The sequence below is a fragment of the Acanthamoeba castellanii genome, assembly GCF_000313135.1.
Source record: "Acanthamoeba castellanii str. Neff unplaced genomic scaffold scf7180000084603, whole genome shotgun sequence".
In the NCBI taxonomy this organism is placed as follows: domain Eukaryota; phylum Discosea; order Longamoebia; family Acanthamoebidae; genus Acanthamoeba; species Acanthamoeba castellanii.
The window spans coordinates 87,495-115,494 of NW_004457654.1; the positions used below are offsets into that span (position 1 = coordinate 87,495).

The 28,000-nt window shown below is 59.0% G+C and overlaps 9 protein-coding genes across 9 annotated transcripts; 5 read left to right on the top strand and 4 right to left on the bottom strand.

Moving 5' to 3' along the window:
- Window positions 1-164: 164 nt before the first annotated feature.
- On the bottom strand, window positions 165-8,595 carry ACA1_068050 (SH3 domain containing protein; the record flags this gene model as incomplete). The annotated part of the gene is made up of 34 exons (XM_004352697.1): window positions 165-224; window positions 485-783; window positions 859-1,071; window positions 1,145-1,364; window positions 1,470-1,645; window positions 1,759-1,900; window positions 1,985-2,089; window positions 2,169-2,303; window positions 2,435-2,594; window positions 2,681-2,808; window positions 2,899-3,153; window positions 3,292-3,409; window positions 3,513-3,644; window positions 3,746-3,855; window positions 3,979-4,299; window positions 4,375-4,508; window positions 4,588-4,759; window positions 4,837-5,019; window positions 5,106-5,264; window positions 5,346-5,531; window positions 5,610-5,710; window positions 5,795-5,875; window positions 5,965-6,132; window positions 6,213-6,357; window positions 6,451-6,605; window positions 6,692-6,814; window positions 6,909-7,024; window positions 7,098-7,285; window positions 7,372-7,515; window positions 7,592-7,753; window positions 7,856-7,999; window positions 8,104-8,169; window positions 8,240-8,487; window positions 8,553-8,595. The coding sequence occupies 34 exons, from the start codon at window positions 8,593-8,595 to the stop codon at window positions 165-167; spliced, it is 5,292 nt and encodes a 1,763-aa protein (XP_004352749.1).
- Window positions 8,596-8,939: 344 nt separating this feature from the next.
- On the top strand, window positions 8,940-11,124 carry ACA1_068060 (uncharacterized protein; the record flags this gene model as incomplete). Its single annotated transcript, XM_004352698.1, has 2 exons — window positions 8,940-9,150; window positions 9,236-11,124. 2 exons carry the CDS (start codon window positions 8,940-8,942, stop codon window positions 11,122-11,124), a joined length of 2,100 nt encoding a protein of 699 aa, XP_004352750.1.
- Window positions 11,125-11,540: 416 nt separating this feature from the next.
- On the top strand, window positions 11,541-12,360 carry ACA1_068070 (small GTPbinding ADP-ribosylation factor; the record flags this gene model as incomplete). Its single annotated transcript, XM_004352699.1, has 3 exons — window positions 11,541-11,703; window positions 11,766-11,825; window positions 11,900-12,360. 3 exons carry the CDS (start codon window positions 11,541-11,543, stop codon window positions 12,358-12,360), a joined length of 684 nt encoding a protein of 227 aa, XP_004352751.1.
- Window positions 12,361-12,621: 261 nt separating this feature from the next.
- On the top strand, window positions 12,622-15,778 carry ACA1_068080 (acyltransferase domain containing protein; the record flags this gene model as incomplete). The annotated part of the gene is made up of 13 exons (XM_004352700.1): window positions 12,622-12,733; window positions 12,807-12,829; window positions 12,963-13,106; window positions 13,194-13,456; window positions 13,641-13,763; window positions 13,855-13,987; window positions 14,106-14,185; window positions 14,312-14,689; window positions 14,820-14,899; window positions 14,980-15,077; window positions 15,177-15,304; window positions 15,381-15,533; window positions 15,628-15,778. The coding sequence occupies 13 exons, from the start codon at window positions 12,622-12,624 to the stop codon at window positions 15,776-15,778; spliced, it is 1,866 nt and encodes a 621-aa protein (XP_004352752.1).
- A 247-nt stretch (window positions 15,779-16,025) lies between these two features.
- ACA1_068090 (WD domain, G-beta repeat-containing protein) lies at window positions 16,026-21,501 on the bottom strand (the record flags this gene model as incomplete). Its single annotated transcript, XM_004352701.1, is given in 23 exon segments — window positions 16,026-16,163; window positions 16,259-16,354; window positions 16,425-16,582; window positions 16,650-16,759; window positions 16,940-17,044; window positions 17,132-17,243; window positions 17,326-17,488; window positions 17,574-17,871; window positions 17,978-18,098; window positions 18,221-18,314; window positions 18,395-18,488; window positions 18,590-19,099; window positions 19,172-19,590; window positions 19,663-19,798; window positions 19,879-19,951; window positions 20,044-20,143; window positions 20,310-20,369; window positions 20,389-20,429; window positions 20,541-20,598; window positions 20,680-20,918; window positions 21,001-21,134; window positions 21,243-21,331; window positions 21,451-21,501. The coding sequence occupies 23 exon segments, from the start codon at window positions 21,499-21,501 to the stop codon at window positions 16,026-16,028; spliced, it is 3,399 nt and encodes a 1,132-aa protein (XP_004352753.1).
- Window positions 21,502-21,963: 462 nt separating this feature from the next.
- On the bottom strand, window positions 21,964-22,632 carry ACA1_068100 (MAPEG domain containing protein; the record flags this gene model as incomplete). Its single annotated transcript, XM_004352702.1, has 4 exons — window positions 21,964-22,072; window positions 22,155-22,267; window positions 22,336-22,464; window positions 22,534-22,632. 4 exons carry the CDS (start codon window positions 22,630-22,632, stop codon window positions 21,964-21,966), a joined length of 450 nt encoding a protein of 149 aa, XP_004352754.1.
- A 162-nt stretch (window positions 22,633-22,794) lies between these two features.
- ACA1_068110 (peptidylprolyl cis-trans isomerase, FKBP-type domain containing protein) lies at window positions 22,795-23,530 on the top strand (the record flags this gene model as incomplete). The annotated part of the gene is made up of 4 exons (XM_004352703.1): window positions 22,795-23,046; window positions 23,118-23,178; window positions 23,238-23,363; window positions 23,427-23,530. The coding sequence occupies 4 exons, from the start codon at window positions 22,795-22,797 to the stop codon at window positions 23,528-23,530; spliced, it is 543 nt and encodes a 180-aa protein (XP_004352755.1).
- A 344-nt stretch (window positions 23,531-23,874) lies between these two features.
- ACA1_068120 (Endonuclease/Exonuclease/phosphatase family protein) lies at window positions 23,875-25,371 on the top strand (the record flags this gene model as incomplete). Its single annotated transcript, XM_004352704.1, has 7 exons — window positions 23,875-24,173; window positions 24,264-24,360; window positions 24,441-24,533; window positions 24,647-24,714; window positions 24,839-24,938; window positions 25,016-25,120; window positions 25,216-25,371. The coding sequence occupies 7 exons, from the start codon at window positions 23,875-23,877 to the stop codon at window positions 25,369-25,371; spliced, it is 918 nt and encodes a 305-aa protein (XP_004352756.1).
- Window positions 25,372-25,657: 286 nt separating this feature from the next.
- On the bottom strand, window positions 25,658-27,997 carry ACA1_068130 (uncharacterized protein; the record flags this gene model as incomplete). Its single annotated transcript, XM_004352705.1, has 3 exons — window positions 25,658-26,483; window positions 26,636-27,763; window positions 27,984-27,997. The coding sequence occupies 3 exons, from the start codon at window positions 27,995-27,997 to the stop codon at window positions 25,658-25,660; spliced, it is 1,968 nt and encodes a 655-aa protein (XP_004352757.1).
- Window positions 27,998-28,000: the final 3 nt, after the last annotated feature.

The window sequence follows — 28,000 nt, forward strand, 5'->3', positions numbered from 1 at the left end:
CTAGCGCGACGGATGGAGGCGACTGCACGCAGCAATCATGATGGGTTGTATGTACATAACACGAGCGCTGCTGGTGAATGATTGCGCATGAAATGAATGACTGTTATTGATCGAAAAAAGCGGTGAGGGCGGCGAGGTGCGGGCTCGGTTAGGGCTTGCCGTGGTTACCCGATGAGGTGGGCGAAGGCAGGCGCATGGCGCCCAGGCGCGGTGAGGGAGCGGTACTGCCCTCTGTGATAGAACACAACATGTTCCGCGTGGTGGAAACACGAAAGGGTGAGCCCAGTTATGTTGCGCGCATAACGAGAATAAGAGTAAAAACAATAACGGCGGGCGTACGGGCAGTGCGGCCAGGCGGCGACAAGGAAGTTAGCACCGTCTGCGAACACACACCGCACACGATGGCGTTGAATGAAAAAGGTACACACAACACGCAACACACGGCAACCGTATGGGGAGAAGCTCTGTTAAGAGAGCGCGGTACCGCGGGGTCTTGTAAGGCGAAGCTGTGAGCCCTGGGCTCCGGAGTGGGCAGTAGCTTTTTTGGTGGGGGCGCTGCACTGCTCATGATCGTCCGCGGGGAGACTACGCCCGGCGAGGGCTTGTTCAAGGGGGCCACCATGGCCGGCAGCTTCCTTGTGGCGGCGACGTCAGACAGGGCGAACTTGGCCAGATCCGTGCCGTACATGGCCGACGCGAGGAACGCCGCATTATGCGAGTTCAGCTGTCTGCCGACCTCCTCTCCGACCTTTTGGGTTCTTCTCTTGAGCTTCATCAACCCGACTGTAGTGGCCAAAAGGACCCTGTTAGCGCGAGACACTCGCGAGTGTGGTGTGGTGGTGTGGTGTGGGTACGCACTCTGGAGTTGGTTCTGAAGGTCGGCCATCTCGGGGGGCACCACCATCTGGTGCACCTTGAGGCCCCGGTCCAGCACCGCGATCTGCTGATCGAGCACGCTGCGGAGGAGGTCGACCTTGTCGGCGTGATCGGGGTGCTCCTCCGCATATCCGTTGTTCAGGAACGCCTGTTCGTATCGCATCACGCCTCCGTTCACAGCCGCATCGATCACACCTGCCGCCGTAGAAATGTGCGTGCGCGGCAGGCGTCAGGCCACGGCCAGGGGCGGGGGGGGGGCGGTGCGTACCTTTGAGGACCATGGTGAAGGGGGACACGTTGCCTGAGCCGCCGGGCACGGAAAAGGTCTCGATCATCTTCTCCAGCTCCATGTTCTTATCGACGATGTTGATGATGGCGTTGTCGATGGGCGACAGTTCGGAGGTGGACACCGACACGATCTCCGACCTCCGCACCACGCCCGGGAAGGCCTCCTCGGATGTAAAGTAATAGTTCATGATCCACAGGTTCTGTGTGTGTGTGTGTGTGTGTGTGTGTTGTGTGCGGTGATGCGTGTTGCGATGAGACCAAGCGTTTACGCTGTCATTGATCATCACGCAGCTGTGGTACTGCACCGCGAATTCGTTGTCGTTCTTGCTTTGTCGGCGATCCTCCGGGCGGGCGTAGAGGAACGCGCTCACGCTTTCGAACGTCTTGTAGCGGCGGTTGTTGCTATGCGCGATCTGCAGACGCGTGTGCTCTCCTCGCGCCTCCTCCGCCGAAGCCATCTTGATGGCATAAATTTGGAGATCTGCCCAACAGGACACGCACACGCACACGCACACGCACACGCACACGCACAAAAGGACGATGAGTCAAACAGTACGCGCGCGGGGGGGGAGCGTAAGGGGTGATTGCGCGTACGCTGGCCCGGGGAGTTCTTGATCTCGGCGCTGGGCGGCTCGGTGGTGTTCATGATCACTGCGCTCGGCCAGCGCTTCATGATGAGCGCCTCGAACGCGTCCCGGCGCTGGAACTCAACACCGCGGTGCACAAACTGTTTGTTCTGTGTTTTTGTACAGTCGAAGGAAGGCCGAGTCAGCACTGCCGTTCACCTCGCTCGACGCATGTCAAGCACGATTGGACGTACCCGCACGTCCACGGGAAAGCCCATGCCGTAGTAGCCCACGCGGAAGTACTCGGTAAAGAAACGCTCGCCCGTCACGATCAACCTGTACAGCGCCGCCTCCGATTGCTGTAGGCGCCACCAAAGGCGTGAGGCGGGAATTGGTGGTCAGACTGGGCGGGGCAAGGGCTGGGGCTGGGGCGGGTACCAGGATGTCGGCCAGCAGCACGAACTCGCAGGTCACGTGCTGGTACTGGTGGCGCAGCTCCTCGAGGAGTTCGATCGCCTTCTCCCAGTACTTGCCGCGGGTGAAGAGCGAGATGGCCTCCTTGTAGAGCGCTTCCTGTTGTCGTTGTCGTTGTTGTTGTTAGCCACGAAAACAATGGTGACGGGACCTATAGTTATATAAAGGCACAACAAGATGGCGAGCAGCGCCAATAGCGCAGTAGGAAGGAGGATGGTGGGTGAGAGAACCCTTCGCTCGTAGGAGGTCTCCTGAGCTAGATCGCGTGAAGGAATGGCCGGGACGATGGTGTCGGACCAGTCCAAGAGCTGGGCCTGGAGCAGCAACGTGAACCCGGCCTCGATGAAGTGATCCGCGCCCAGGTGCCTCTCGTACAGCTGGTACGCGTACCTGAGCGCAATCACATATGGCTCGGGTTAGACCGAGACACGCACTCGCGCACGCACGCGCGCAAGGAGAGAGCCCAGAGCACTCACTCGATGTATTGCTCGATGCGGCCGGTGGACTTGAGGTACTCCATGAGCTTTAGGGTGGCCAGCGTCCGCTCGTCATCGTACTCGGGTCCCAGCGGCAGCGTGCGCAGGGAGGTGAAGAGAGTGATCAACTGCGTGTGCGTGCGTGTGCGGTGGTATGTGTGCGTGTGTCAACGGGCGTGGAAGCAGAGGCTCAAGAATTGCTGCGTAAGGCGGCGTACGGTCTTCATGTCGGCCATGAACTTTTCGGCGACCTCCTGCATCTCGGGCGCAGTGTCAAAGCGCTGCCGGAGCGAGGAGAGGAAGAACTGGAGCAGGTTCTGCTGGTGCTTCTCGTCGTACTCGTTCACGATCTTGTCGAGTGAGCCGATCGTTTGGCGCTCCACGCGCTTGAACGACTTGTAGTACTCGAACTCGCGCTTGAGCATGCTGAAGTAGATATTCATGCCCGTCTCATTGAGCTCCTTGTTCGGCACCTGTGTGAGCGGGCAACATGGGGTTTGCAGCCGAGACTCGGTGTGCGTGTGGTGTGCGTGTGCGTGTGCGTGTGCGTGTGCGTGTGCGTGTGCGTGTGCGTGTGCGTGTGCGTCAATAGAGTGGTGTGATGGGGGTACGGTCAACAGCTCTAGCAATGGGGCGACTAGGGCCGGGATGATGCGAATCTGGAGCGGCCCGAGGGTCTCCCAGATCTCGCACAGATAGCCGCACACGGCCGTCCTCATGTCTCCGTGTCTGCCACACACAACAACCTCTCAACTGAGCGATCACCTCTCGCTTACCCACAATCGCTGGTGTGCACAGACGTGCGAGTGCCGCGTAGTAATGATGTGCATACCCCTCTCTCATGATTTGCGCCTTGGCGGCGGAGAACTTCTCCACACCGAGCACGCGGGACGTGAGGAAGGCGATCATCAGCTTTACCAGCTTCACCCACATCATGAACTCCGGCGGCACCTCGGTGTCGGCCCTGTTGCGAGTGGCTGCACGGCAGTGCGAGGCCATCATGTGTGTTGTGAGTAAGGTGGCCACATCGTGTGAGCCCAGGCGAGGGTGGATGGGGAATGGTACGAGCCGTGTCGGCTGGCTTGACAGCGGTGGAAGCGCTCAATGGGGCTGCTACCGTCGAGATACTGGCGGTCCTGGTACGCCGCCGGTTCACTTGGATCGCCGCGGACCGGCTTCTCGAGAGCTGATGCGCATGCACGCCCCATCCAACCAACTCAACCATCGCCCAACGAAGCAAAGAAAGAACGGAAGCGGAGGCGACGAGCTCATGTTGGTGGGGGCTTTACCTGGGGAACCTTGAGGTGTTCGCAGATCATGGCGATGACCTTCGATGTGGTGCCGTACTGGAACATGCTGACGCCTAACCACGTGCAGGGGATGATGTCCGGGCGCACGATCAGCTGGTCCAGCGTGGTGACCATCCTCATCAGCAGCGACTCTCTCTTTTCCGATGCCATGTTATCGAGATAGGCGGTGAAGTCGGCCTGCTTCACGAGGTGGAAGAAGCCCAGCAGGCACATCGCCGCGTCCAACTTGAGGCACGGGTTCTCCACGGACTCTACCAAGTGGAGCACATCGGCCAAGAGCAGCAGCAGGTACTTGACCACCGCCACGTCCTGCGCTCGACACAGTCGCGTCGCACTCAGTGCAACTTTTCGGCACGCGTGGGTTGGGTTGGGTTGGAGCCGTACCTCGAGGTCGTCCATGACATCCACGATCCAGCACACGATGGTGATGATCTCCGCCTTCTCGTCCGGGTTGTGGCTGCTGGCCATGAACAGCCGCAGTTGCTCCATCACCGCGGGTATGAGGATGTACCGCGCCTCTGTACACAAGTGAGCCGCAAGCGATGACGTCAGCAGTTTGGGGGGGGGGCAAAAACCGCTGCGTTGTATGGTACGTACGCTCTCCAATAAAGAGCTGAGAGCTGACTATTTCCTTCAGCAGGGCGAGCTTGGTCTGGTTGAACTGCTTCTTGTCGCTGTAGGAGAGGGTGGCGATGACCTTGTGGACCACGGTCGCCAACTCCATCTCGGTGAACAGCAGCAGAAGCCCCTGGAACCACAACACGATGTTCTACGCGAAGGAAACCGACAGCGTGAGCACCGGACCCCTGCGTTCGCGCAGCGTAAGGATCGGAGGCGAAGAGGTACCTTGAGCGCGAGCGTCTGTGCGCCGATGAGGCTGGGCGAGTTGCGCTTCATGAGGGCGGTGAAGCGGTCGAAGAAGTCGATCATGTCGTTCTTGAACGTGTCGTCCTTGATGGCAGGACTTCCGGTGTGTTTGATGTGGAGGATTCGAGATACGATGATGAACTTCATCGTGTACTCCAAGGCCTGTGGGAGTAATCCAAACAACATTAGCCCGCTGCCCACACGCACACACGTATCACGCACACGCACTACCGCACACGAGAACACACGCCGATTTTGAGGAACCGGACCTTGAGCGTGGAGGTGATGTTCGAGCCAGGTTGGTCGATCCCCTCAAAGCACCGCTTCACGCAGGGAACGAGGTAGAGGTGAACATGCGTGAACACCTCCAATCGCTCCTTTTCTTCGGGCGTCGCCTTGGCGGGGTCCTTCTCGCAGCAGTGAGGAGAGAATCTCGGTTAGGGGAGGTGAGGCCCAATCGAGTGGCAGGTATAAGGAGTGTTGGGTACGTATTGCTCGTAGGCCTGGATCATGCTGTTGATCGTCGGGCGGAAGTTGACGAATAGCAACATCCGGTCTTCGGCGAACATACCCAGCACGAAGATGAGGGCATCGTACACCAAGAACTGGAGCTTCTCGTCACCCGCACTGCGGTGCAACATGTTGAACATGGCCTCGAACGTCGGGCGCAGGAACTGGTCATACACACCAACGAGTTGGGTATGTCAGCCAACCGTCAATCCAGGCCGTAAGCTATGATCACAGGGGATCACCTTCATCATTTCGGGTCGCTCGACGAAGGTGATGTGCCTGAGGAGCTCGGGCAGCTCGTTACGGTTGTGGGATTGCCAATTCAGCAACCCCAGCAGTCCGGCTGTAGCGAACGATAGGGATCAAGGCGCCTTAGACAAACCAGGTTGCACGAACAGGCTTCCCCACAGGCCAGAAGAGAGCGTACGGTGCTGAGTCAGGTGCGTCGAGCACAGCGACGTGCGGATCTTCAGGAATTCGCCCTTGCGCTGTATCACCTTCTGAGGATCTGCACGTACCAATTGAACAACATTGGCAATGTTGTGAGATGAATCCCCGGTCGAACATGTCATCATCAACAGCTGAATGCGACTGTACCTCGCAGGTAGTAGACGGGGTCGTCGGCCTTCTGCGGTTTGTAGGTGCTGAGAACGTGCTCGCCGTCCCTTTGGATCGAGCCCGCAAAGTCGGTGAGCCGCAGGAAGCAGTACGCCGCTCCCGCCTTCTGTGTGTTCGTCTTCCCGCTGGTGGTGCAGTGTCGCATGGCTGCCAGATGCGTGTGCAAGGAAGAAACGATGTGGTGAGTGTCTTCGAGGTTCGGCTGAGGGCAGCGGTTGCGGCCGTACTGAAGTACAGATGGTAGTCGCGGAATTTGTGGGGAGCGATGAGGAGCTTGAAGGTTTCGTTCCACTTCGGCGTGTTGTTGTGGTAGTAGACGATGCTCTTCCACTCACGCACGGGCATTTCTCCGGCACCCGATATCAGCACATCCTGGCGCGCGCAGGAGGGTGGCAGCATTTCGTGTGAGCTATCACCGCATCGCGATTATGGGTCAATGGTGCTGCAAGAGTGAGGGTGATGAACCTGGACGTCGTTGCCCTTGCCATCGCGAACGGTGACACTAATCTCGACGTTCTTGGCCGCGCGCTTCCGGTCCTGAGTGAACTCGCCCGAATCTATCGTGATGTAGTAGTCGTTCCTGCAGTGGCCGGGCTGTACGCTCAAGCGCTGCGCAACAGCTGCGCCAAGGCGGCGAGTAGGTGATGGTCAGTTCAGCATTTGTTCCGCCGTTCGCCAAACAGACAATGGAGTGACCAATCCGTACTGATTTCCTTGAGGTGCGGTGCTCGTTGGAGCAGGCTGGGATATTCGCCCAGCAGCAGTTTGAGCCCGATCGTGATGCCAAGCGATTTGGGCACCTCCACCACATTGGCGTTCTTTATAATCACTGCGTACGACGAGAACGGACAGAACAAGCCCCAGGTCAGTACCTGGAGCCACCATTCTGTGCACACCACACGACTGAGTTTCGACACACGTACGTTCATGGATGTCAGGGAAGCTGCTCTCCTGCGGAGTGTTGAATATCATCATCCTTTGCTCCACCAGCTTGCCCGCAGGGTCTCGCGCACCATACACCTCGTCCAGATTCTTCAAGCTGGAGGAGCGCGCGTGGGGCGAGAGTGAACGACTGGGTTCATCAAACCACACCGAGGAGGAAGGAAACCTACTTTAGCTTGAGGACGCCACGGGAGGCTTCGTCGAGAATGCGAGCAGTCGTGAGCTTCATCGCGGCGCAAGCGTAGGGCCTCCTCACTTTCTGGCCTTTGGTGGCCTTGTCCGCGTGCATTTGTCCCACGCGCACCAGATAGCACACGAGGTGCAGCTTGCCGTCGGCCAAGTCCTTGTCGTCAATGTCCTGGAAAGAGGGAACGTGAAGGTCAATCCAAATCAAATTGTGGGTACCACAACCGCGTTCATTCCTGATGACCAACAGCAACTTACCGTAAATATGGTCTTGAGCTTGTTGATCCGGCCAATGTCTGCCGGCAGACCATGGATCGTCAACAACAAAGGATACTCTTCCGTGATGAAAGTCTTGCTGTGTGCGTTGTATATGGAGAAGCGAAGTTCTGTTGGGTCGGTCACCTGTTTGCACACCAGAAGAAACAAGACTGAGGCGTCGATGCAAGCAAGGACTCCGTGCGTGGCATGAACGCAGTACCTTACACTGGAATACCACAAATTGTAGCATGATGTGGTGCAGTGGGAGCATGAATTCGACCTTTTGGTCAATCAGTGAGCCACCTTGCGCAAACGCGTTCTCTTTCCTGCGCAGTCGTGGCACGACGTTCGAGAGCACGCTGCGCTGGTCTTGCTCTTGATGCTGTTAACACAAGAAGAAGCAGCAGAAGAAGAAGAGGTCGGTCAACGGCACATCACAGGGTATCAGTGATAAAAACGAGAGCACAGCGACGAGTTACGATACCATGCGGTAGAGCTCCATGATGCTGCAGTTTCTCTCCGTGGCGATCTCGCCGGTGTTAGTACGCACCAGCAGATCCAGTCCCATCAAACGGCGCCCTTCTTCGATGCTGGCCATCACCTTGGCCTTCATCTTGGCCAGCGCATCCTTACCCACGGGAACGCCCCCAGAGTCAGGAAAAGGCAGCAGCCCAGACAGGTGCAGGTCGATGGGCCGTGTGGTACCGGTGGGGTGTGTGGTGAGGTGAGCACTTTGTTCCACGAGAAGAGAGTCTTTAGACGCTCAGAGAGAATGTTGAAGTCCTTCGTCTTCCGAGCCTGATAAGGTGGAGGTGTCAGATGCACCTGGGTTGTCGTGTTGGTCTGGGGCTGAGACTGAGCAGCATACCAGGTAGAGCTTCTTGAGCAGGTCACCCCACTCACGGAACACGCTGTGGAGCTCGCGCATGATGGGGTCCTTGCCATCCTCGGAAGGCTTGACGCGGAAGAACGAGGCAGGAAACAGTCCCGTCTCCTTCGTTTCGATGAGGATGCCCTTGTACCACCCCTCCATCGTCTCGACCACTTGGATTACGTCGCCCACCGAGAACCGCAAGAGATACCGCGGCGCGTCCGAGTGAACGAAATCGCTTATCGCTGAGGGGGGAAGGAATTAGTACGAAAGCAGGCAGCCCATGACAAGGGGCAGGCTTTTGCATTACCGACGGCCTCGGCACTGTAGCTCTTCCATCCCTTCTCCGCCATCTTGAGAGGAGAGCTCTCTTTACCAAAGAAAGAGACTGCGCCCCCGACGGCAGCACTTGCGGGAAGAGGCTCGGCGGACGGGGATTGGTAGGTCGCAGTTCTCCCTTAGTTTTCATATTGTCGACACAACCGTTGGCCGCAGCAAACCAGCCGGATTGAAGAGATCTTCAAAAAGGAGATCGTCGGTGGATGTCAGCGACGCACTGAGTGAGCGCAATCGATTACCTTGACGAGGTGCGTTCTCGCCGCGGGGGGGGGCTGTGACCAATCCCTTCTTAATTTTCTGTCCATAAATTCTAATTTGCCTAGTTGCTTGCCTGATTCCACAATTCAGTTCTCCCTACATGGAGGCGAGATCTGATTCCGTGATCGAGGAAGGGGAGAGCGAACCGAAGTGCTCGTGCCGTTGCTGTGCGTGCTGCGGTTCCAAGGTCAAAGGCTGGCTTCTCCTTTTCTTTGCGTTGCTGGCCGTGTTGTTCGCCGTGGGCGCCCTCGCCTCGCCCTGGTACTTTGTCTATGACGAAACCGCCGACGCCACCGTCAACACCTACTACCGTACGCTATTCGCTTCTCCCCCACACGAGCTCCGTTGTCCGTCGACGGCGGCCTCGTTAACCAGTGCTTGTGCGTGGACCTGCAGAGTGGTCGGGGTTGTTGCGGGTCAGTAAGGGACACGATGGCGCGCCGGACAGCACGACTACGCTCTCGTGGGGCGATGTCAACATGCCACAGACCCGCACGCTCTTCATGACCACGCTGGTGCTCGCCGTCATGTCGCTCTTTCTCGCCATCGTTCTCACCGGCTGCGTGCTCTGCCTCATCCTTCTTCCGGCCTACCGCCTCTCCCATCGCTTCGTCCTGGCCGAGTCGGGCATCAACAAGAGCAAATGGAAGTGGACCTTCGGGCTCGCGGTCCTGCTCTGCTTCGTCGCGCTGCTCCTCTCCTTCACTCTCTTCGTGCAGCTCCCCGACTGCCTCGCCAAGGACTCGCCCGACCACTCTTGCTCCAGCAACGAGTGCGGGAGCTTCATCGGCGGACAGAGGCAGAAGGGCGGCTATCTACACATCTACACCCCCTTCGTTGGCTGGGGCAGCGCGGTCGCCTCCTGCATCTTTGTCGCCATCGTGGGCACTCTGTTCCTGGCCCTCTTCGGGCGCAAGCGCAACGCAAGAGCGCCGGGCCTCGCGCTGGCCACCATCAACGCGACCGAGCATAGCCGGCGAGAGGCCACTCCTGACCCTGCCGACGACGACGCCGGAGAGCGACGCCCGCTGCTGGCAGGCGAGAAGGCCGAGAGGGCCAGACGAGCGGACAGCCCGGGCAGTCCCTCGAGAGACAACGGTGGTCTGCACCACCGCACCACCAGCAGCGCCAAGACGTCGCCCAAGGACAAGGCCGAAGACGCCACGATCGACGACTGCGACTCGCCGCTCGCCTACCACAAACCGTGCCCGTCGTCGCCTTCCCTGGCTCGCATGCAACCCCTCATCACCCTCACCTCGCCCCGCCACACCCCGTCGCCGCTCGCCAACCTGGACTCTCGCTTCGCCGCAGCCGCAGCCCTGCCTACCGCCACACCGACTTTCGCCGACACGAAAGGGGAAACACCGCTGCTGGAGGAGCACGGCGAGGCTGAGGCCGAACGAAATGGAGGCACGCAGGGCTCTGAAGGCGCTCGTGAAGCGAACATCAGCAGCACGAGCACCACGCACGGAGACGCCGACACTGCTAGCGGCGAAGGCGCTAGCGAGGAGGCAAAGGAAACGAAGGGAGAAGGCGAGCGAACAGAGGACACGACGAAGGACGATAAACGGAGAGAAGTGAGCGCAGCTGAAGCGACAGTGGAGGACGCTATCGAGGAGAAGGAGTCAGGCGAGGCCGAACCGCAAGCAGTGGAAGGAGCAGGAGGAGAGACACATGGCGAAACGATGAAAGAGGAGAAGGCGGAGCAGAAGGAGAAGGCGGAAGGGGAGCAGGAGGAGGACCCCACGCCGAAGCCGGTCGCTAGGCGGGCGTTCGCCACCATGCAGCGGATGAGCTACAAGGACTACGCCAAGAAGAAGGCAGCGCCGCCCACGCCTGAGTCGGTGCTCGGTCCCTCGCGCGTGCGTGGGGTGCCGACCAACCGGATGGCCCTCCGCAGTCGAGGCGCGCCGCTGTCATCGGTCAAGGACCAGGCCCTCGCCACCTCGCCCTCGCGCAGCGCCACCATGCCCGCCGCCACGCGGAGATTGCCGACGACTGCCGCCCGGCCGCGTGCAGTTCTGGCCAGCGAGGACACGGAACGACCCACGACGCAACCAGAGCCCGAGGAGAGGGAGAAGGAGAAAGAGACCGAGGAAACAAAGGAAAGCGAGAAGGTAGACAAGAAGGAGGAGAATGAAGAAGAAGAGTCGAAGCCCGCTGGAGAGCAGACGAACAGCAGCGACGACACTACGCACAGCGTCGCAGCAACGTCGTCCACAACAACTGTGACGGACTCGAACACCACCGAGGAGGACGATGACCGTAGTGACTCGGCGAGTTGATCGCACCCGCTCGCCCACCCACCGTGTATATAAGAGATCTACCATCGATATCGCCTGTAGCCATACATAACACAACCCCAAACGTTTCAAACAACCACCCACAGGCGTGTTCATCGCGCCCCCCCCCCGACCAGCGCCAACGACCAGCAGCTGGGGGTGAGAAAAGAGCTGGTTTCGCGCCAAGAAATTAGGGCGGAAGACGAGGGGCTTTCGCGTCGACTTTCACGCGCAGGCCAACCCCATCGCCGCAGCCCTGCTCCCTTGGGGGTGAGTTTGCGGAAGACCCTTCCTGCCCGGCCACGCCATGCCATTCTCTTCTCCTCTGCTAAAGGTTGCCCTACCTACCTGAAGGACCACACCCGATTTCGCAGATCTCCAGATTTGGTGAATTGGTTTCGAAGACATCGATTAGGCAGATGGGCGGGGCGCTGACGAAGGGCTACCGTAAGCTCTCGTGGCGATTGCACAAAAAGAGAGGCTCGCAAGGGCGTATAGTTATGCTCGGCTTGGATGCCAGCGGCAAGACCACCATCCTGTACCGCCTCGCCTTTGGCGATCACGTCAAAACAATCCCCACCGGTACATCGCCCTACCACCACTGTTCGCATTGCCACCAGCTGCTCACTTACGTTCTGACACAGTCGGATTCAACGTGGAGACCATCTGCTATCACAAGCTGGCCCTGCTGACCTGGGACGTTGGTATGCTTCCGTCTCTGCCTTCTGTGCCGCTAGCCATGTGCATTGACACAGATCGTGTGTGTTGTTGTTCGCAGGCGGTCAGAAGAAGCTGCGGCAGCTTTGGCAGTACTACCTCAAGAACACGCAAGCGCTGGTCTTCGTGGTGGATAGTGCCGACCGAGAGCGGCTGCCCGAGGCCAAGGAAGAGCTGCGGATGCTCATGGAGCGGCCAGAGCTGGTGGGCGGCGTGCTGCTGGTGCTCGCCAACAAGCAGGACATGCCCCACGCACTGCCGCCCGAGGAGATAGCGCGCAAGCTCAAGCTGAAGCGGGTGGCGCGAAAGACCACATGGCACATCCAAGGCACGGTGGGCACCACCGGAAACGGCCTCTACGAGGCCATCGACTGGCTCACCGCCGCCCTCCGCGACCACGAGGCCGCCACCGCGCGAGGGCGACGCTCCCGCACAACCTGGCGCTTCGTTCGCGATCCCCACCATCACCACAACCAGACCGCCGACGTCGGCCTAGCCCAAACCTCCACAACACCGAGCTGAGGCTACAGATGTTGCCTCTTTCACTGCAGTGTTGTACCTGATGATCATCAGCCACCCTGTTTACCTTCGTCTTGGTCCCTATCTCTACCAACAACGCACATTCTCTGTAAATACACCCCTTGACCCTTGGTCAATGGACGAAGGTGATCGCTTCTTCTGCTGACGAATAGTGCGCACCGCGTGCTCGGCATTCCGGACTGGCGCTTCTTTGCTGTCCTTTGCTTCCTCTGGTGTGCAGGTGGGCCACGACAAGGCGCCAAGATGTATCGGTTCATGGTGTGGTTCTTCAAGACCATAACCTACATCTTCTTTGATGACATAGAGATAGTGGGCCAGGACAAAATCCCCCTCGAGGGTCCTGTCATCTTTGTGGGTGCGTCTGCACACATCCATTTTGTTCTAATTCGATGCGCCTAACGTTGTGTCCTCACGCTCTCGCGAGACAGGCAACCACCAGAATCAGTTTGTGGTACGCGTGTAGTTGATGTCTTGAGATCTTTCTTTCTGATGATTTTTCCAGATTAATCTGCATGTAGCGCCACCACTCTCTTGGCCGAATTGGCTCACCCTCTGATCATTTGTGATTGGTGTGGCTCTGGCAGGATGGCGCGCTGCTCATGGCGCACTGCGTGCGGGAGGTGAGCTTCTTGGTGGCGGCCGTGTCCATGAAGCGCTTCCTCGTGGGTGACCTCGCCCGTGCCTGCCGCGCCATTCCCGTCGAGCGCCCCCAGGACGTCGCCAGCCTCGTGCGCACGCCCCTCTCTCACCTTCTTCTCTCGTGCGTGTGCGCTCACAAAGTGGTGGGTGCGTGGCTGCTGCTGCTGCTGCTGCAGGGGTGTGGCGTGGTGACCGGAAGCGGGAACGAGGTGATCGGAGAGCGGACTAATTTTACCGCTGAGTTCACCGTGGGCGATTCGATCAGCATCAAGGGCCTCGAGCCGGCCCTCATCACCGAGATCGTGTCCGACGAGAAGCTCATCGTCAAGACCCCGCACGAGCACCCCATCACCGAGAAGATGCCCTACAAGATCTTCAAGAAGGTGGACCAGAGCAACGTCTACCAGCACGTGTGGGCCGCTCTCGGGCGCGGCGACTGGTACGCTGCACGCTCGCGGTGTTGGCGCGAATGTGTTCTCTGTCGTGTAAAGGCCTTGTTTCTGATATGGACACACGACACGACACGACACGACACGACACGACACGACACGACACGACACGACACGACACGACACGGCCGATATTAGCATCGGTATCTTCCCCGAGGGCGGTTCGCACGACAGGACCGAGCTGCTGCCGCTCAAAGCCGGCGTGACGCTGATGGCGCTAGGCGCCGTCGACAAGTACAAGGTGCCCGTCAAGATCGTGCCCTGCGGCCTCAACTACTTCTTCGGCCACAAGTTCAGGTAAATTAAACGGTGGTCGGCCATTGCGGGGTTGCACTGAACGCCTTTGATATGGTGGTGGGTGGGTGGTGCGATGGTGTCTCGCCAATAGGAGTCGCGTCGCGCTCGAATTTGGTGAGCCCTACGAAATCCTGCCGGAGAGCGAGCTTGTCGAGCAGTACCGCCACGACAAGAGGGCGTCCTGCTCCGCGCTTCTCGAGACCATCACAGCTCGCCTGCGGAGTGTACGCTCCTTCTCTCGTGTCGCGTCGTGTCGCGTCGTGTCGTGTCGTGCGGGCCATGACGTGGTGGTGTGAGTGTCTCACGTTGTTGTTTTGTTTTGTTTTGTCATTTTCCCTCCAGGTGACTCTGAACACGCCCGATTACAAGGTGCTGCAGGCCATTCACGCCGCACGCAGACTCTACCAACCGCCCAATGTCAAGTACGGACCGCACACGCGCGCGTTTTTGTTGTCATATGTCGTGCGTGTCGTGTGGCGCACCCCCACCACCACCACCACACACAGTGGTGACGGCTCGTATCATAACCGTCCTGCGTTGCTGTCCAGGCTGCCGATCGATCAGTACCTGGAGCTGAACCGCCGGTTTGCCGAGGGCTACATTCGGTTCAACGAGCACCCCCTGGTGAAGAACTCCATCAAGGAGCTCTACGCCTACATGAAGGAACTCAAGGACAACGGCCTGCGCGATTACCAGGCACGCAACTTCGGCATAGCCGACCAAAAAGCGCGCACACGACACGACACGACACGACACGACACACAAACCCGAACGGCACCCGCTCATTCTGGCCCCACACCAAAGGTGGCTACGGTCGTGGACGATGAAGATGAAAACGATGCAACGGAAGAGGACGAGGAGGAGTACAACATTCGCTTCGACTGGGAGAAGAACAAGAATCTGATCTCGCCTCAGACGTTCTACTGGTACGCCGGCGGCCTCTCTTTCATATGTGTTCCCTCCCCCCTCGCGCGCGGTCAAACCACACTCGCCGCTCATTCGCTTCTTTCTTTCCTTCCTTCCTTCCTTCCTTCCTTCCTTCCTTCGTCCGCCCAGGAACCTGCTGGTGAACTTTTTCTTCTTCGTCATCCTCTTCCTCGTCTCCCTGCCGGGAACCCTGCTCAACGCGCCCGTGGGTAATGCGAACGCCCCGCTGCTGCGCTGCTGCTGCTGCCTCGGGAGGGACACTAACGAGGATTGGGGGGGGGGGTAACAGGGTACATCATCAAGGAGAAGGCGAACAAGAAGGCGCGCGAAGCGGTCCGCTCCTCCACGGTCAAAATCCGCGGCAATGACGTCATCGCCTCCGTCAAGGTACGGGCCTGCTCCACCCACGCGTGTCGTTCTGTCGATTTTCTTTATTATTTGACCTCCTCGCGACTAACGTCTCGGTCGGACGTGTGCGACACGCAGGTACTGACGGCGTTGTGGATGGTGCCGCTCACCTACACCATCTACGCCACGCTTGCGGGGCTCTACACGGGTTCCTTCTTGGTCGCCGTCGCCGTGTGGCTCGTTCTTCCCTTCTTCTCCTACATCAGGTACCCGGCCCCATTGCTCCCTTTTTGTGTTGCTCTGCGCATGGCCTTGACGCGCGTTGCGCGATGGGGCCACCAGCATTCGAGTGATGCAGCGCGGAGTGTTCACGTGGAGGGCGCTCTTGGCCGTTCGTACGCTCGCCCGCTCCGAGGCCAAGCTGCGTGCCCTGCAGAAGGAGAGGCGGCGCCTCGTCCGCGAGCTGCGCAAGGTCGTCGAGGAACTAGGCCCCCAGTGCGTCCCCCCCCTCCCCCTCTTCTCCCCCATCTCGTATGCGGGCAAGACGAAGAAGAAGAGGTGCTCATCCTACTACTCGGCTGCGGGGCAGGTTGGGTCCCGAGATCTGGGAGCACCGCGTGATCTCGCCCGAGGAGCTGGAGAGGGAGGACCACGAGAAGAACAAGCCCGTCTTCTACAAGCGCTCGTCCTACATCCCCAACACTGTGAGCAGCGGCAAGGAGGACAAGAAGGACAAATAGAGAGAGAGAGAGAGTGGAGACCACTGGTGTGGGCCTGCCTCTGGAGGACACCATCGTGGAGCGCCCCCGCAAGCTTCCCACCACCGTCCACAGTTGCCATCGGGTTTGGGTCCAAACCGAGGGGAAACCGCCATGCACGGCATCACATGTGATGATGTGGAGCAGGCTGCCTCACACACAAAGTAAAGCACGCGTGCTAGCATTTTATGGGCATTTCATGGGGCGGTGCGTGGTGGATTCTACCACGTCAGAACTCGTACCACTTCTTGTTCTTGTACTTGTCGGCGAGCTTCTTGGCGTTGGCGTAGAACTCGCTCGAGTTATCCTCCATCTCGGCCGTCTTCTGCGCCAGCTCGCTCAGCTTCTCTCCTCGCTCGTTCAGCAGCTGCGCATGCGCCACCACCACACAAGCAGGCTCGAATGGTGAGACATCCACAAGCGAAAGGGAAAGAAAGAGGCCTGTAGTGGCAGAAGAAAGACCTCTGCGTTTCGGTTCATCTGATCCTTGAGGCCGGCGACGCCCTTGCGAGCGTCCCGTACCCTTTCGTTGCCCTCGCCGCCCCGCTCGTACTTCTCCTGCAGCAAGTGGGGGAGAAAGGCCCATCAGGAAATATAGTAGGGTGGCGGTGCGGGTGGGTGCGTGTACGCGAGCTTTGGAGTCGCGGCCCTCGAACAGCTTCTGGCGAGCGTCGTGGTCGCCGGCGTCCCTCTCCCTGTGGTCTCGCGCCCTCTCGCGCTCCGGTTCCCTCTCCCTCTCCTCCCTCTCGCGCTCCTTGCGACGTGCCGACTTGTCCACCTCCGCAACTGCAAGAGCGCGCACACGCATGCCGTCACTACAGTGCCACTACGGCCTCGAGGGGAGCTGTCGTACATATGGAGAGGTCGAAGGTGCCAAAGAGCGACTTGAGGAGTCCCTTTGGCCGCTCGGGAAGCACGATGCCTCGGATGTGCACCGTCGGCAGCGAGTGGGGTAGGTCCAAACTGCGCCCGCACGCATAACACGTTTTGTGTGTGTGTTGTGTGTATGTTGTGTGTGTTGTGTGTGTCGTGCGTGGGTGTGTGTCGTGCGTGGGTGTGTGTGTGTGTGTGTGTAAGAGAGAGAGAGAGAGAGAGAGCGAGCGAGCGAGATTGCGGGAAAGAGGCGGGTGGTGGGGGTCGTACCTGTTCTCGCCCGCGAATAGGGAGAGGCGATGCAGCTCCGAGGAGAGGGAGGAGAGCAGCATGCGCCCGTCCACCAGCACGCTCGCATTCCGAAGCATGGTGGCGCTGGCCAAGGAGGAGGACACATACATAAGCTTACACGACCGCACACGACACATAAGCAGTCACCCACGCGGGACACCAACAACGTACTTGGTGTTGAGCGAGAATCGGTCGAGGGTGGTCTCCATGAGCGGCGTGAGGTCCATCAGCGAGTAGACCGTCAGGCCGTTGTTCCCCGTGAAGCACACCAGACAGTACTCCCCTGCGCGCGCAGTGGATGTCGAGTGAGCGCGACGACGCACGCTGGCGCAATGGCGGTGTGTTCGAAGAAGCAGCGGCCTTACCGTTCAAGGAGACGATGTGCGAAGAGAGGATGGGGTGCTTGGTCTCGACTCTGGCCAGTTGATCGTAGTCCGGCACCGTGTAGATGCACAGGCTCTCCTCAGCACACAGCAGCAGGAACCGCATCCCCATCTTGCTCGGATCCTCCTCCTCCGCTTCGTCGTCCTGCCATTATAATTATAAATTAACAAATAAATAAAAATTTAGGTGTGAGTGCAGAATTCGTGCACGATGAGAGAGGGGAGTCTACCGAGTCCTCCTCCAGCTGGCTGCTGGCGTCGGCGTGTGCGCCCTTCCAGCTTCGGTCGGCGCGCAGCTCGACCTGCTCGGGCTGTTCGTCGCCCTCCTCTTCCCGCGGCTTCTTCCTCTCGTCGACCTCGACCCAGTCGTCTTCGAGCTTCCCCTCCGGCGCAGCTGCGCCGCCGGCCGGGTGCTCCTCCCGCGGTTTGTGCTGCTCTTCGCCCTTCTTGCCCTTCTTGCTCTTTTTCTTGTCCTCCTCGTCGTCCACTTCCTTCCACTTGGGTGCGCGAATACGATAGGGCTTACCACTGCGCGAGAGGCAAAAGATAGGTGAGATCGTGTGCGCGTGTGCGCGTGTGCGCGTGTGTGCATGTGTGCATGTGTGCATGTGGGTGGCAGGAGACGGGGGTTTACCGGGCGTCGACGATCGCGATGTGGTTGATGGGTGAGGGCTGCTTTTTCTCGAACGGGCGCGGGTTGAAGAAGACTCGGCTCCCACGGAAGGTCACCACCGTCACAAAGCCGCCCTCAATTCCTGTCGCGGTGTACGCAGCGCGCAACGATAACGATGTGGCCACATCGTGGAAGTTAGGAATTGGTTGCGCGTGTGTTTGGGCATAACGCATCACTTCTTCCGGAGGCGGAGGAGCCCCGCACCGACGAGTAGGAGGAGCTCCTTGACTTTCCGCATGTTGCCCATTTCGTCTGCCTCGTCGCCCACGGCTTCAGCCCATGTCAGGCTCGTGATGGGCTGATGGTGGTCGCATACACGCAAACGGAGTGAGACACAGGGCACGGACATAATCAAGCGGTCCCTGTAAGGGCTCCTACCTCGGGTTGCTGCGCGACTGCGGCGCCCAGCACACGCGAGGCGGTTCGGGTATCGACGATGGTGAGGAACCCGTTTTGATCGCCGATGGCCAGCCTGGCATATGAACCAGTGAGTGTGAGAAAAAGGAAAACACGCACGCACGCACACGCTTTGGCCCAGAGAGTCATGGTCCCTGGCAGGTGTCGTCCACGTACAGGTTGTACTTGGGGAGGTAGGCCACGCTCTTGATCACCGAATCGAAGAGGCACTCCATCGCGAGATAGAACCCAGTGCCGGCCTTGAAGGTGGACGGCTTGCTCGGTGCTTCAGCTACCGGCGGCGGCGCAGCAGGCGCGACCTGCGGTGACCCAGGCGGTGACTTGGCGGCGATCGCCTCGGCAGAGACCTTCTTGGTGGGCGTAGCCGTCTGCGAGTGGGTGGGCACCACGGGAACCGCAGGCACCGGTGGCCCTTTGGGCTGCGCCTCGGTTCCCACCGGTGGGAGAGGTGCCGGGGGCTGGGCGGGAACGGGCGGGGACTTAGGATGCCCAGCTGGCGGCTCTTCAGCAGCCTTGGCCGGCGACGTGGGTGGTTGGGCGGCGGGCGCAGTCTGCGGAGAGCCTTTGGGTCGGGCCGCAGCGGCGTCGGTTGGCTGCTGCGGAGGCGGCCCTCGCCGAGGCTGCGGCGGGCGATAGATAAGGCGCTCGTACTTGCATGGCTTGCTCCTGCGCGAGAAAGAGTGTGAGTGCGTGAGTGCAGCAAGCCAGGCGAGAAAGGGACCGTATGGGGGTGAGTACGTGAATTTGTAGAAGAAGATGCTGCCGCTCAGGCAACCGAGGACGAGGATGCGCGAGACAGGGCAGAAGTGGAATACGGTGATGAACTGCGGAGTCGCGCGCACTTCCCCGCTGGCGGTGCTCGTGGATGCCTTGCGCCGCTCCTCGGCCGAACTCTGATCGTCGCCGACATAGAAGGAGAGAAGCAACCGAAGGGCCACGGACGACGCGTCCCAGAACCGAATCTTGCCCGAGTCGTGGCTATCGTCGATCGCCCATTTACTCAGGTTAGTCCGCACATCATCACCACCACCATCGTCACCATAATATTTAGGGGGTGCGCTATGCGGCCATCGCGAGGCGTCCACGTACCATGTGACCAACAGGTCGCGGCCAGTGATGAGCTTCTCGGCAAACTTACCTCCCGTGGCCAGCCAATACTGTATGGGTCGGTGGTTAGTGGTCTTGTTGAGCGCTCACCAGGCGGACGGGAGGGTGGTGGGGAGGGATACCGAGGGGTCGAATCGTATGTTGCCGGACTCGAAGAGGTCGTGGAAGAGCAGCTTGCTGGCGTCAGGGTAGAGCTGCGCGGCCGCAATGCGCGAGTCTTGGAAGATCAGCGAGGGTGGTAGCGTCACCATCGGAAATCTAGCGGCGCGCTTGCAGTGTCAGCTCTGGCCGCGAGGAGCTTCTCCAAGCAGGCCAAGAAAAGGTAAAGAGAGGCGTACCCGAGCGATCGGCTCAGCACGTTCGACTGAAAGTGGCCCGATTCCGTGAGCATCAAGAGCGACACCGGGTCGCCTGGGTGCAGGGGAAGAGGGCATCAACGCCGAGTGAGCCACCCGCCCAACACGGCCCAGCCCGGGCGGCCATGATGGGGCTGGTGTACATACCTCCTTCCCAGGGTGAGGAGTAGTGGACAACAAACTGCTCCACGTCGCCTTCGGGGCATGGGATGTGAGCCATGCGGTAGGGGTTCGGCGGGCCCATGCCCTGGTGAACCGGTTGACAAAAGCGGGTAAGTGGGACGTTGCGTTTTCTACTCAAGGCACGCCGGGGGGGGGGTACGTGCCTGCAGAATGGTGAGGCCGGGGTCGTGGCTTGTGGTGCCTCCCTGCACGATGATCATGTCTTCCCTACAATTGCAATTGCGAGGGACCGTGAGCCACTCATCTTCGCGAGATTGAAACAGGGGACCAGGGAAGGAGAGGTCCCTACCCTGCACACTTGGTCCACACAATTCGCTTGATGGGCGTGCGTTTCGCTTTGGAGCTCGACACTGCACAAGAACGAACGGTGATGGAAACAGGCACACCAAGCAACGTACAGAGGTGAGCTAGAGTGCGAGATGGATCGCTGATGGGTGGCTTCATGGCCACAGCGAACGCACCATAGAATCGCTCCAACGGCTTCTTGGCCTTGGCCTTCCACAGGCAAAGCTCCCCGTCCTGCGCAAATGATCAGCTGACCGTCATCGGTTCGCTCATATAAAGCCCATTTGTGAGCGTTTGTGGGGCGGAGCGAGCTACCTCATAGCCGGTGATGAAGAACTTGCCCTCCGGGTGCCAAGCGCAGGCTTCTAGAGGCTGCGAGTGGAGCTCGTAGTGTCTGGCGACCTTCTGCTGCTTCAGGTTCCAGAGCGAAATCAGGCCATCGGCGTAGGCAATGAGGACACTGCCGTCCGAATCGGGCGCCACAGCGAGCCACTTCACGGGCGACCTGTTCTTGGTGCTCACGTCTGACACGCGTTTGCGCATCCACGTCTTGTCTGTCAGACGCCCACCACTCGAGAAAGCGGACAATGTTGGGGGGGGGGGGAGTAGGAGGATCGGTATCACCCGGAAGCGCACCTTTCCTGACCTTCTTCGAAGCGATCTTGTAGGTCGAAAGATGGAACCCCTCGATGTCGATCACGCGTACGCTGCCCTCCTCTGTGCCGACAAGGAGGTACTTGGACTCGGGATAGAGGTGAAAGGCGGTGATTCTGTTGCTCGTGCGCACGAGGGGTGGGTCAAAGTCAGAGACACGTGAGTAAGTAGTAATGAGGGGGTCAGAGGGCAGCAAGGAGAAGCAAGCGGTGATGGCTCCCTACTTTTCATCGATGGCCTGTGTCCCGATTACCTCGCGCGTCTCGAGGTCCCACACTTCCACTGAGTGGTCCAGCATGGCCACGAGATGCCCCTATAGCGGTCGATACAGCGAAGAAAGTGGGCCATGGTCAGCCAGTGCTTCACGACGCTCGAACAAAGAAAGACGACACGTGTGCGTACCGTGTTTGTGACAAAATGAAGGAAGCGCACTGGGGTGCGATGCTCTCCATCAAGGATAAGCTCAATTCCAGGCTTGCCCATGCTGCACAGTCGTCAGTGCGGTGTTCTTGTTGCTCGTGCATGTACGGTTGTGCACGTGGCGTGAGGAAGAGGTGTACATTTTGATCAATCCATCCCTGGTGCCAATTGCTATGATTTTCTGCACCACATCATAGGCAAGCGAGCAAGCATTGTTGGGCACGCCATGGTGGAAGGCCTTGTGCGAAAGCCAGAGATCAGCATCTACACTACAGTATTATTCTTATTCATATTTGTTTAGGTTGTTGTACCTTGTGCAATTGCAAGAGATCACGACGAATCGCGCCTCGATGCAGCTCAGGCCTGCCTATGCCAATTGCCAGCAACGTCTTCTTCCACATCGTGTGTGGCAAGCAATTTGCCGTGTTTGTGCGGCGATCTCTATTTCTTTTTCTTTTTTGTTCGACATTGTTTGCATTTTTTATTTCATTTTAGTTTTTATTTCATTTTTGGTTTTCGTGGCCGTCACTCCCCAAGCACACGAAGGAGGCTGTTGGTGAGCGAGAGGAGGAAGTGATATGAACTGATCAAGAGCAGCACGAGCACCAGGATGCGAGGCATAGCAGTGGACAGTCTGTTTGGCGACAGGCAAGGGATGAAGTTAGTTGTGAGCAGGAAGAGAAGAGTGTGTTGCGCAAGAAAAAGCGCGTGAGTACTTTTCAGCCCACAGCGCGTAGTGCTCATCGCTCTTGGTGGGCTTCTCTTGGGCGTGCAGGCCAGAGAAGAGGGCTCGCGAGAAGATCCACACCAGAGCCACAACACACGCCACCTGCACGAGATAGCACTCGCCGTCAGAGGCCCAACGAGTAAAGAAAAACCAAAGAGGAGAGCACGCACCAGCTGGGACACAAAGACGCCAAATATCCACAGGAGAGGGAGAAGCAAGGTGAACTGCTCTTGCGTCTCCTGTTGCACCCGCACGACCTTCTCGAAAACCGGAGGACCATTGATGGTCGGAGGTGGGATCTGTGTCAAGGATTTAGCAGCTGCCACGATATTATCATACTTTATAAAATCTCACTAAAACCAGGGTACCCGAAAGTGAAGACGCGCTCGGAGAACAAAGTAGGAGTGATAGCAATACATCACTGCCGCCAATACGGTCACGAAGCAAAGGGCGGCATAGTCCTGCATTGTGGCTGACATCTTGCACTGATCTTTTGGCGCTCTGTTTCGCAAATACCCAGCAACGTATTTGCGAAACAGATTTACGAAATGCGGTTCGCTTTCGAAAGCCATGGAAATAACGTCACCGCCAACTGTTGCAGTTTGTTATTTTCCATCAAGAAGCTAAAGATGAAGATCGGGTTCCTTCTGCTGGCGTTGGCGCTTCTCGTATCCCTTGTGGCTGCGGCCAACATGGATAAGTACAATCTGAGAAAGGGCAAGGAGTTCCTGGAGAAGAAGGCGCTGGAGGAGGGCGTGGTTGCCCTGCCCAGCGGCCTGCAGTACAAGGTCGTCACTGAGGGTCCCGCCGGTGGCAAGAGCCCCTCCGCCGCCGACACTGTGTCCGTGCACTACCGTGGCACCCTTATCGATGGCACTGAGGTAAGCACGGCCGTGGTCTCCATTGAGCAGCCTGCTTTAATTTACACATCCATGAATTTCCATTTGTACAGTTCGATAGCTCGTACAAGAGGGGTCAGCCCGCTCAGTTCGGCGTTGGTCAGGTGATCAGGGGTACGAGCCTCCCAAATCTTGAGCACCCTCACGATTTTCACACGATTGCAACAATCCAGGCTGGACCGAGGCCCTGCAGCTGATGTCTGTGGGCGACAAGTGGGAACTTTACATCCCCTCTGACCTCGCCTACGGACCGTCCGGCCCTGGTTCCATTGGACCTAACCAGGTCCTCATCTTCGAGGGTGTGTACTCGCGTCCCCTCTTTGTTTGGTGTGGCGCAGCAAACCCTAACCACCTTTATCCAGTGGAGCTTCTCGACATTGTGGGAGGCTCTAGCGCTCAGCCCGCCGTCGCCGGTGGCAAGAAGGCCAGGAAGAGCAAGAAGAAGCAGGCGAAGGAGGAGCTCTAAGTACCCGCCGCGCCACGGCCACGTCAAGACCAAACAAATTGTGTGTCGCGCACTTGTGGAATGCCATCACTGCCTGGTCCAGATTCTTGAAATACTTATGCCAACGTTGGTGGGCGACCTTGAACGGAAGAGAAGCAAGCCAACGCCAAGGGAAGAAGAGAGATCAAATTGGTCAGGTGACATCGATGATGGATGAGAAGCCCCTCGCAGAGCAACCCAGTGACCGTGTCGATGGGGAGGTGGTTGATCTGTTGGCCACGTTAAAATGTACAGAGCTACAGCCGTACAAATGGGACAACGACCTGGGGAAGTGGAAGCAGGGGGACTATAGCCTTAAGACATCGATGGATGGAGGCGATGTAAAGAAGAGGAAACTGGTGTTCGTGACCTACAATGTGTGGTTCGGCACTCGTAGAGAGACAAAGGAAGAGCTGCGACCCCGGTTCACGGCCCTCTTCAAAATCGTGGAGAGCAAGGACGCCGACGTCGTGTGTTTCCAGGAGATGACGACCAACATCATCGCTCTCCTCATGGAGCAGGAGTGGATTCGACAGCGATATTGGATAACCGATACCGATGAGGCTCGCACCTTCCTCGGCTATGGAGTCCTTATGCTTTCCAAACTTCCCTACAAACACCTCAGGTAATCCACTCCGCCTCATTCACCTCCCTACATGGATGAAAATCATGGTGCCACGAGTTGGGGTTCACGCATTTCCATCTACGCCCCAAGGCTCCAGGAGCTCCCAACGCAGCTGGGCCGCAAGGTGCTGGTGGCAGAGTTTAGCCTCAACGGCCAGAGCTTTGCCGTTGCCACTTCGCACCTCGAGGTACGCCGACTCGCGGTGTCGTGTGTGCACACCCAAGAAATAGCTCACGTGGCGCTGGTGGCGATCGTGACGATTCGCAGAGCTACACAAAGGATGCTCCCATCAGAGCGAAGCAGCTGCGCGTCATTCGGCACATTCTGCACGATCAGCACTACAACAACGCAGTCATCATGGTAATGCGGCGCACAGCTGTCATTCTTTGCTCTCCTCCTCCTCCAAAAAGGGAGAACATATCCCGAGCCAGTGTGGGAACTGACCGCGGCTTCTTATGTCTCCGTACGTGTAGGGCGATTTCAACTTTGCCAGCGCTGCGGAGAGGCTTGGGAGCCTGGGGTCCACAATGAAAGACTACAGGTACACACTTCATTGCGCTGTCTGCTTGTGCCTGTTTCTCCCCCTTGCCCCGACAGGGGGGGGGAACACACGCACGCTTGGCCTTGGGCACCCGACTAACGCCACGCGTACGACCAACGCGAAGGGACCAATGGCTGGAGCTGAAGGGACCCGAGGTCGCCGGTTATACCTACGACGCGCACAAAAACCTGATGCTCAAGAAGATCAAGCGGGCCAAGAAAGAGGTCCCCTTCCTCCAGTCCTGTCACTCCCCCCCCCGCTGGTGCTGATGGTATTCTATTTCCGACGGTGTGGTGCGCAGAGGGTTCGAATCGATTTGATCCTGTCCCGGTCGAAGAACTGGCGACCAGCCGAGGTGCTTCTACTGGGCACCCGTCCCATCGAACACGTCTACAACGGAACCGAGGTACGCCACTGTCCGAGACGCTGAACGCGATGTTGCGATGCTGGTGATGGCCGCGGGTGGTTCACACGTACGTGTTCATCTCTCCTGCCTACCAGGCCACCTACGACGAGAGAGACGACTCGTCGAGTTCGGACGACAGCGACTCGGGCACGGATAGCGAGTCCGACAGCGAAGACAGTGACGACGAGGGCAAGGTGGTCTACCCATCCGACCACTTCGGGCTCTACGGCGTCCTCGAGTTTGCGGACTAGCCACCGCGAGACGAGGGCCAAAGAGGAGGGGACAACCTGCGCCACCAGCCATTTGAACAAATACCAACCACCACTGGTCCAGATCTCGCAACACACCACCACGCCCAGAGAAAAGAATCGAAGTAAGGAGTCCTTGTTGACTAAGGCGACGAAGGACAAAGTGGTGGATGAGAGAAAGAGAGATAACAACGGAAAAGAAGGAGTGGTGGCAGCTGGTCGTCGTCGAATTATTCTGCTAACACCGCAGCAGCCACCGGGGCGGGGTAGTCGCGTGTTGGAGGAGGATTTAGAGTTCGCACGAGAACTCGCTGCAGTCAGCGTTGGAGGCCTCGTAGGTGTCCTTGAAGCGGGTGTACGCGTCGCGCTGGCAGTCGTAGTAGGCCCTGGTCTCATTGCAGGCGATGATCTTGTAGCGGAGGGCCTTGTGGTAGAAGCGGATGTACTCGCGCTTCTTCTCGCAGTACTCGAGTGAGTACTCGAGGTCCTCGGGGTAGGGCTCCGTGAGCGGGTCCCAGAGGATGTCCCACCTCTTGGCCTTGCCGCCCTCAACGTCGACCTCGTCGTCCTTGTCCGCACGGGCAAGGCCGCGCTTGGGCTTGGGGATGGAGTCGATCTCCTTGTTGTGGAGCTGGAGGGTGACCTTGAGCTCCTTGGCCATGAACCTGGCCTCGGACCTGCGCTCGACCGGGCACTCGGCAGCCTTGTCGTACCAGCACTGGGCGGCCTCCTCGTAGGCGGCTTCCATGGCCTCGCGCTCGTTGTCGCGCTTGGTCTCGGACTCAGGCACGTATTGGCGGCAGAACTTCTTGCGCTGGGCCAGGAGGCGGGCTTCCTCCTCGGCGTCGTCGATCTTCTCCTTCTCGCACAGGGCCAGGGCCGACGGGATGGCGTTGCGGACGGGAGACGGCGACGGCGTGGTGGTGGGGCTCAGGCTGACCGAGGGCGTCGGCGACCTGGTGGGGCTCTGCGTCGGCGACATGGTGGGGCTCTGAGTGGGCGAGTTGGTCGGGGTCTGCGAGGGCGACGGCGAGTTGGTGGGCGACGGCGAGGGCGAGTTGGCCGGGTCGCAGTTCACGTTGGTTACCGTGTTGATGTCATTGGGGGTGATGCACCTATGGATAGGAGGGGGATAACATCAAAGGGGGAGGTCAGCCGTCAACTCCTCACACGCCGAGGGGGGGGGTGAAGGAGCCGATCGAGCGGCGGAGGGGGGTTTACGAGGAAGGGGAAGATGGTGGTTGGAGGGGGGGGGGGCAAGAGGTACGTGGCGCGGAAGTTCTCAGCGTTGTTGGCAGTGTCCCAGGAGTCGGGGTAGCGGGATACGCCGAAGCGACCCTCGTTCGCGCGATCGATGTCATCGACGCCGGTGCCGAGAGTGACGCCGGGCTGGGTGCCACCGTAGGTTAGCACGTCGAGGATGCCTCCGGGACCGACCAGCTGGATGGAGTAGCTGGAGCTCTCACCGCCCGGGTTGGGCAGCCAGTCGATGGCGGAGGGAAGCTCGAAGATGGCCTCGCCGACCGGGCGGGCGCCGGGACCGGTACAGAAGTCGGCCGAACCAGCGACGCAGAGGATCCAGTAGCCGTGCACGGGGATGTTGGGCTGGTAACCGGCCGCGGAGAGGGCCGTAGTCAGGACGGTGGCGTTGGTGTCGTCGATGATGTTCAGAACGTAGCTGGCGATGTTGCTGCTGGTCTGATCGTAGTTGGCGCGGTTGTGAAGCTCGATGAACTCCTTGTTGTCGCTGCCGGGCTGGGTGTAATCGATCTCGTTGATCACGATATCGCTCAGCGTGGTGGTGAAGCAGATTTCGATGTCTGCGATGAGGACGTTGGCGGAGGCGGGTGTGGCACAACCGGCGGCGAAATCGACCGAGTTGTCGTTAGTGTCCTGGCCGTTGGGGTAGCGCGCGATCGTCTGACTGGCCTGGACGGAATCATCGCTAAGGGCCGGGGCGGTCTCGCACGACTCCCCCACGGGGCTACCCTGGGCGTAGCCGACGAGATCGAGCTGGTTTCCCTCGGGATCGAAAAGCACCAGGTAGGCGCCGTTGTCGGGAAGCCAGCCCTGCTCGTAGTCGTGAAGCTCCTGCACGCAGCCGGGGATGAGGCCGGGCACGACGCACATGACGTAGTAGCCACCGGCCGTCACGTTGAAGTCAAGGAGAAGCTTCGTGGCCTGTTCGTCGAGGAAGTAGCTGCCCTCACCATCGTCGAACCAGACCTCCAACTTGTAGTTCAGGAGGTTGATCGTCGAGGGACCGGCGTTGTAGAGCTCCACGAACTCGTAGTACTGGCCGCCAGAGCTGGAGACGTCGATTTCGTTGATAACCATGGTGCTCTCCACTCCTCCGGCAGCCAAGGCCAGGAGCGACAGGGACAGGAGCACGATTCTGGACAGAGAAAAAGAGCAGAGAAAGAGACGCCCATCAGCCAGGAGTCTCTCATTCATCAATGATACCGGTATGCAACCTATATATTGGTCCACGCATAACTCGAATCCGTTCAAATCCATTCATCTTCCTAGATCCATCTCTTGTGTTGATGGGTGTTTACGAAAGCGCCCGTCGCGTTCAAGTATGGAGGCTCTCGAGAGATAGGGGAGACGCTTACCCTAAGACCTTCATGTT